Source organism: Carya illinoinensis, chromosome 3, assembly GCF_018687715.1.
Source record: "Carya illinoinensis cultivar Pawnee chromosome 3, C.illinoinensisPawnee_v1, whole genome shotgun sequence".
Taxonomy (NCBI): domain Eukaryota; kingdom Viridiplantae; phylum Streptophyta; class Magnoliopsida; order Fagales; family Juglandaceae; genus Carya; species Carya illinoinensis.
Genome location: NC_056754.1, coordinates 2,495,872 through 2,504,192, shown reverse-complemented (window position 1 = coordinate 2,504,192; position 8,321 = coordinate 2,495,872). Strand labels below are relative to the sequence as shown.

The window sequence follows — 8,321 nt, the reverse complement described above, 5'->3', positions numbered from 1 at the left end:
ATAAATTGGGTCTTCCTTATTTAAGGGTTTCGTAAGGCTTGTGCTTGGTAAGTTTTTTCTATTTGTTTTATTTATATGCTCCATATTTCATATTTGTTTGCTTGCTTTTTCTTGCATGTTGTCCTGTCCTCGGTTGGTTTTGAGTTAGGTTCTTGTATTTTCTATTGATATTGTATTTGAATGATTTGGTTATTAAGGATTTTTTACGCATAGATTTTGGTTTTTTTTTTTTTTTTATCTCTCATGCATCAGTTTGTAACCACGGTTTTCTTCCGTCACAAGTGAGGGTTTTCTAATAAATTTGGGGTACCGTCCTCTTCTTTAAAAAATAAAAAATAAATAATAATAATAATAATAATGGTCATAGACTCGTCATGGTGATATCTTGGAAGATGTTCTTTGAGACTTTAGGAGGGCAGTGGACAGAGTTTGTGTATTCGTTCTAATTGAAAACTCATACATTTGTGTATGGTTACTTAGAGAAGGGGGAAAAAAGAAAGGAGAAAAGAATTAACATGAGATGTTTCCTTTACCCGTTGCACTGTTCTAATAGGAGAAACCTTCCAGCTTATGTTGCTAAAGTTTTTGCCGTATGGCACATGCATTACGGGCGAAGAAGGCAGGTACTTGCAACCTCGGTTCTTTAAGGTTTCGTTAGTTTTCTTTTTGTCAATCGCAGTGGTCAAACAGACCAGTTTCTGAAAACTAATCACAGCTTGGGAGAATTTCCTCTCTATTTCCGATTCTTGGGTATTCGTTGAAACTATCAAAGTTTTAATAGTACTTTTATTCGATATTCTGTGCAAATCAACGAATTTTTGTGTAATCTTCTTTTTTCTTCTTTTTTATTTTTAAGTTTTGTTTACTCCTACACGCTCTGTACATCACAGGCGATGGCCAAAAAGAAAAGATGTTTATGAAGAGGGGAAATGAGAAGGTAGACTTGACTCAGAATGATAGCCCCATTGAAACAATTAGGCACTGCGCCAATTTCCTCTCTGATGCCGTATGTGGAACGAGAACGAGAAGAGGTTACATATTTATCAGATCGTATTGGGCACTCCAGGCGTTTATGGAAAAAATTTAAGTGCCAACTTCGTAAGATGCACACTTTTTACCCCAACAGGGATGACTCTTTCTCCAAATGGGTCTTAGAGCACCTTCAATGGATTATCTAAAATTAAATGACATTTTTTATGAAAAAAGACGAATTTAACTTTTAGTTATTCCATTTACATTAGTATCCACATTAAAATAGTTATTTTTTTTTATTATATAACAATAAAATAATATAAGATAAATTTGACTTTAACTATTTACAATAAATCTTCACATTAAATTATCTAATTATTCATTATATATATAATAATGAGTAATTATTTAATTTTTTTAATTATTAATTTATTTAATTTTATCATATTTTACTATTCTATTTATAAGTAATCATATTCTAATTAAATTAATCATCATAAGTAATATGAAGTAATAAAATAAACATTTATTCCTTAAATTATAACATACAAATTTGGTTTTACTTTTACACTGAAAGTCAATAAATTTGAATTTACATAATCCATTACAAGTAATTTTTCTTCTCTAATAGTTAAATAAGATTTTATTTTTACATAATCCAGATGCTCTTATATAAAATATCTTGAGAAACACATGCACGGAAAATGAATAGCATTATAAAATTTCAAAACCGATCCGTGTAAACTCTAGGAAATAGTTGGTAGCCGCCGCGTGGTCAAGTTTATTACTTCCTAGAAATTTCAGAACTTATCCCAGAAGAATGGAGGAAAAAGATAGAAATGAAGAAGGAAACTTCAATGCTTTTTCTTCCCTCAGCAAAGTCAACGCAACTTTGGAAAACCGGTAGATTCTTGGCAAATCCCATTTATAAACATGTATATGCGGACAAAGAAGAACAGGCCAGCCTCATCTATATTTTTCCAGATGTTTCCAACAAAAACTCCTAAAATATCGGGAATGGAGAAACTTCTCCGGGTTGACCACTTTAATGATTTTCCCATCTTTTCATGCAAGACCGGCAGCACCCCGCAAGCACCTTCCCCCTCCACAGACCCCTTTGATGTCTTCAAAGTATCCGGCTAAATTCAAGTCCTTATAAAGGAACCCTACTCTTCAATTCTAACATAATCTTCGTGCCAACTATTCTCTAGTTTCCCCCTCTTCTACTTTTCTGAATCGAACTTCATTCCTAACACTTGGTGAGGAATCGAGATTTCTGTTTCTGTTTCTTGATAGGATAATATATGACTCTACCTTCCATCTGCTATATTACAATGGGAAAGGCGTCACATAGCAAAAGCATATCGGCTTTCTCATTGTATTATTTTCCGCTTGATGTTCTTTTCACCCAAACAACTACCATTTGTCTAAGTAAAATACACAATTTTTTGACAAGATTTTGGTCTTCTCTCCAATACCAACCCAACTTTGGTAACCCGAAGGCTTGGGATGAGAAAAAGAATTCAGATTTTGAGCTGAGCCAGCAACAAACTAGCACAAGCAGAAAGAAAGATGATAGCATCTTGAGCAGAGGAGATGCGGAAACGGTCATGCAAAGCTTGGGAATTTTTTGCAGCTCAGAAGGCGAGGAACTTCTGGAGAGGTTCAGTTCCAATGAGGTTTCAGGGCTGTTTGATGAGAAGGAACCAAGCTTGGAGGAGTTGAAGGAAGCTTTTGATGTTTTTGATGAGAACAGAGATGGGTATATTGATGGAAGGGAGTTGCAGAGAGTTCTCTGTATTTTGGGCTTCGAGGAAGGAAAAGAAGTGGTGAACTGCAACAAAATGATCAGGACATACGATGAAAACAGTGATGGAAGATTAGATTTCAATGAATTTATAAGATTGGTGGAGACGTCTTTTGCTGAATGATTGTTTTTCATTCTGGACATACATATATAAAACATATCAAGCTTGGGATTCGCTCCTCCTTTTAGTTCTATGTTGTGATTCGTGTGATTCCAATATATCTTTTTTTGGTCGTGTGTGATTCCCTTGTTGTATGATAAGATTCAGTGGTATCATAATCATACCAAATATAATAAAGTTGAATCTTGAGAGGTTCTTGCAATCAAATGAAACCTCAATAACATACATATCATTGTAATGGCGTTTTAAAATGAAAAGTTCGATTTTATTCTCAAATGGAACCAATCCTCGACAATCGACATCCTAAGTCGATAAATATATCAATTTCCGAAATAATTTCTACTTCCATTAACTAATATTCTTCCCCGATTATGAAGAAATAGGCCCGTACGGTGAGAATCTACGTACCCTCAAGAAGACCACCAAACAGAAAGACAATCCGGCAAATATGGTCAGTTCGTAAAATACAAATTAATTTCAGAGGAAAACATTTTAATCGGACCTCTGATGGAATACTGCTTTAAGCAGGTACACAAACATTCGTGACCGCCGTCCCAGTTGAGAAAAAGATCTAGCCAGCTACGGCTTCTGAATTTATAGAAGAAGTACAAAAGAGAATAGAGATCCGTTACAGGCAGAGTAATTGAATAAGTGACCAATGGTTTATAGAACACCGTCGTAGGAAATCCTTTGTTTTTCCTGGTCAGATACGTCGGGCAAGGGCTTCTGCTGTTGCCCCTGAGCTCAAGCAAGGGCACGCCCATCTTTAGCCAAACTACAAGCATGAGCAAGCTGTTGTGAAAAACATGACAGTAAATAAATAAAAACAAAATTCAATCAATGCAAAGGTTTATGTGGTTCTGTGTGACTACGTCTACATAGTTGTAGAATATTTTTTTATTTAAAAAAATGATAAAATACATTTAGGACAAAATATTGTTTTAGACTGGTCGTACTGGTAATTAATATCATATTGTCATATTTATAGGACCGTCAGGCAAAAATCCTAATTTTATAATTACTGTATTATTTGCTCGAATGACTTGTCAAATGAGTTTTAAGTGAATTCTTTGTTTGATATTTGCTTGACAGATATGTCGAACAAATGTCAAGCGAACCCTCTGCTTGGGCTTTGGAAAGACTTGTAGTGCGAACGTCGAACGAACATGCTGTATAGCATTTTTTGAGTCACAAATAGGGTCATCAAATAGGGCCATCACAAAAATAAACAAGACTCCACAAATTCAACACTAGTAAATAATGTTGTCAACTCAATTAAATGCAATCAAATTTGTTTTTAAAGAAGATGATGGTATTTTAATTTTATTAAAAGTCTTTACTTATGACGAAGGAAAACTATAATTACATTTTTAGATATCTAGGGATATGCAGATAATCAAATAAAACCCAACTCAGACGTCATAAAAAACCTAAAACTCCCAACCCCAATGAAATATACCCAAAAGGGGAAAAACAATTAACCAAATAAAAAAAACCAATCTAAGAACCTGCAAGAAAACAAAACAAAGAAACCGCATGCATATTAAGAAAATGAACAAATAAACCTAATGCAGCTTACCACGAAAGGCCCTACAAAATCTACAAATAAGGGATATCAATTTTATCCATGCGAAAAAGACCTCTTAGATTGCTGGGCAGACTGTCTCTATCACCTATCCAATCTAGATTCAAACCTCCAGCTTCACTCTTGGCAAGAAAATCAGGCACCAAATTAACTTTTCGAAAAATATGTTTCACATGGTATTCCATAGAAGCAAAATAAACCTGAAACTCATCCCAAAAATCCTCTAAATACTATATATTACAATCACCCTTACTGATCCAATTCACAAGGATTTGGGAGTCAGTCTCGGTCTCTACCCTATTAAAACCGAACTCCTTCCAGCAAACTCCACATTCCAGCAAAATTATTAGAGCCCTAATTCAAAAAGACATAATAGACCACACACAAATTACCATGATCACCACGAATAACACCCCCTGCTCTTGATGGTCTAGGATTACCAAAGCTACTCCTGTCCGTATTAAGTTTGACCCAGCCCTGTTGAGGCCTTGTCCATCTGAACACACAAACCTTCTTAGGTTTGGGAAGTAAAACCGGGATCTCCAAATGATTTAATATAGCAACATCCTGATTAGGTTACCTCAAAAATTTTCATGATCATATGCATAATCTGAGGAAGCCATAATTTGATAACATGCCAAATAGACTCAACTGTGTCAACCTTATATTCATACCTTGCTTTGCAATGCCTCTTCCAAAGCTTCCAAGAAACTATAGAAGGGAGAAGATCAAAAATAGTCCGTAACTAAGAAGACTTACTAGCATGACGAAACCAAAAATTAATTTGCTCCTACCTAGTGCAAAAATTACCCATATGCACACTTACCTATGTTGCAGCCAAATGCCAAATTTGACGAGCCAAATCACCAGTACAAAGCACATGATTAAGATCTTCAATTTGACCCATGGCACAACAATTACATTTCGAGACCATAGGGATACTGGCCATTTTAATTTTATCATCAATATTCAAACAATTATTAAACGCTTTCCACATCATAATAGAAATTTTCTTATGAAGGTTAGTGTGCCAAATCTACTTAGCCCAAGGTAAAGGCGGCGCTCGAACCCTAATACAATTCCAAGCATTTTTCGTAGTAAACTTACCATGAGTATCCTTCAACCAAATTAAAACATCCTGCCACTCCTTACAACTAGCCAAGAATTGAACCAGATTAGCTGTTTTTTGATGACCTACTAGGTTTGCCAAAATAGGAATATCCCACCCATGTTCAATGTGACACTCTTTAATGTTAAGTAAATGATTCTCAATCACTGGATACTGACCATTCAAAGGGCCCCCCTCCTCCTCATTATGAAACCAAAAAAAAAAAAAAATATCACCCTCTCTCACAATCCACTTTGAGTTATTCAAGACATTTGGAATACTATGAACAATAGCCTCCAGAATTGAGTACCTTTAGTAAGCACGAAGAGTGATAAGTGATTAAATCTATCATATTTTCCTCTAAAGAAATCTGCTTATAAAGAGTGACCCTTAATAAGATGCCAAGCAAGTTTTAAATGCAAAGCCCTCCGGAAATCTCCAAAATCCCAAAACCCCAACCCCTCTTCATCAGTGGGACGACGTATTTTTTTCTAAGCTACCCATTTTCTCTTACCTTTACCATCAGACTCACCCCAGAAGAAGGAACTTAAGATCATATTAAGCGCCGTTAGCACACCGAAATCAGAGGCCTTAAGTCTACCAACCACAATAGGCACATCCAAATATTTAAAAGGGAAAGGACCTTCAGTAAAACTAGTAATGTGAAGTAAGGAATTTTTCCTGAAAACTGGAATATTTTTAGAAAAAAAGATAGCACTTTTATCCTTATTAAGGACTTGACCCGTCCAATTTTCATAGAGAGTCAGAGTCTGCATCAAACCTCTCATAGATCTCTTACTCCCATTAGCAAAGATAACAATATCATCAGCATACATAAGATGAGAAATAAGAGGGGTACCTCTTGCTTGAGAAAACTACCAAATTTTACTATTGTCAAATGACTTCTTGAGAAGAAAAGAAAGCACCTCTTGCATAATAATGAACAGGCAGGGTGAAAGAGGGTCACATTGCAACCCACGTTCACCTTTAAAGAACCCCAAAGGAGTACCATTAATCATGATAGAATACTAAGATGTAGAAATACACATTCTAATAAGATCACAGACATGCGAAGAGAAACCAAAAGAAGCCAAGACATAAAGAAGAAAATTCCAATCAACTCTATCATAAGCCTTAGATATATCAAGCTTGACTAAAACATTACCCCCATTAGAGTTTTTATAAATAGAACGGACCATCTCCTTTGTTAAACTAATGTTTTCGAAAATACTACCACCAGCGATGAATGCCCCTTGCTCTTGAGAGATTATCTTAGCAAGTAAATTCATAAAACGATTCACAATAATCTTAACACAAATCTTGTAAATCAACGAACAAGACTAATAGGCCTGAATTTATCAAAATCAGAGGGCTTATACACTTTAAGGATCAAGATAATAATAGAAGCAATATAGAATATGGAAATAGAATGAGTTTGGAAAAACTTAGAAATAGCTTCCAATAAATCATTCTTAATAATATTCTAACAAACTCTAAAGAAACTAGACCCGAACCCATTCGGGCCAGGATTACTAGCAATAGGGATGCTAAACGTAGCATCATTTATTTCCTCAAAGGAAGGAGCTCTACAAATTCTCATCATTATTAATCACAGGAGACCAGTAACTTAAGTTAGGCAAATTACTACTGCTACTTTAACCCAAAAATTAAATGCAATCAAATTGAGGAACCATTAATTGTGCTCCTTGTGGATCGCAATTTCCTTATATGATAAACCTCTTCAGACTCCCAGGCCAACCTGGCTCACACCATTTCAAAGTATTAGCTGCCCCTTCTTTGTTCTCTCTCTCCCCCACTATTACTTGAACAGAACTGCTACATACCCTTGGGGAATAACCCCGCCGCGGCCCCGGGGCTGACGTGGCAATTAAAATATTAATAAAAAATGAAAGCTGATGTTAGTTTGAAATCAGAGAGGGAGAAGCTGGATGCGTCGTTTCTAATGCACTGCATTTCTCCTTCACTAAGTTCTCTCATCTCCTCATTTTGCCCCATATTTTCTCTCTCTCTCTCTCTCTCTCTCTCTCTTTCTTCCATCTTCTTCTTCTTCTCCCTTCTGTCACGAGAAAGCCGCTTCTTTTAATTAGCAAATGATTTCAATTTTTTTCAACTTCTTTTAATGGTGTTATGGTCCCTTTTCTTTCTCTGGAAGCAGGTCCTCAACAAATTTCTTCAACTCAGCTTTAAAAAACGAGTTCATAAGAAATCTGCTATCTCCATTAATGCTATAAAAGTAACAATATGATAACTTGTTATTACCCAGTACTTCGAATGATTTTCACTGAGATGATGGCCTGAACTAGATCCACCCACGAACTCTGCAGTGCTTTTGTCAAAGTACCCAACAACCTGTTCAATACAAAAGCCACTCATTGACAAAATTTTAAAATGAAATTTGATTAATGTCTGGAGAACTTTTTGCTGAAGAAATTCACTCAGAATGTTCGGAGGAAGACTGGGTCTCATTCGAATCATTGTGGTTTTGCTATACAGCAGGATGCCTCAAGCAGCTCTTATTTGTAGGATGTGACGTGAAATGAACGACGGCGACCAAAGATGCACGACGACGAAGACGAATCCAACGCACTACGGCGACCTCTCCGGTTTCCCTCTACAGCATCTAACCCAAAACAGATTTTTGGATTCGATTTCCCTCCAACGCAAGACGGCTCTGCAAGACGCATCCAAAGCACGACGGAGACCTCTT

At 36.0% G+C, this 8,321-nt stretch overlaps 1 protein-coding gene across 1 annotated transcript; it reads left to right on the top strand.

Annotated features, from left to right (window-relative positions):
- Positions 1-1,979: 1,979 nt before the first annotated feature.
- On the top strand, positions 1,980-3,176 carry LOC122303101 (probable calcium-binding protein CML45). The gene has a single exon (XM_043114673.1). It carries the CDS (start codon positions 2,277-2,279, stop codon positions 2,901-2,903), a length of 627 nt encoding a protein of 208 aa, XP_042970607.1. The 5' UTR covers positions 1,980-2,276; the 3' UTR covers positions 2,904-3,176.
- Positions 3,177-8,321: the final 5,145 nt, after the last annotated feature.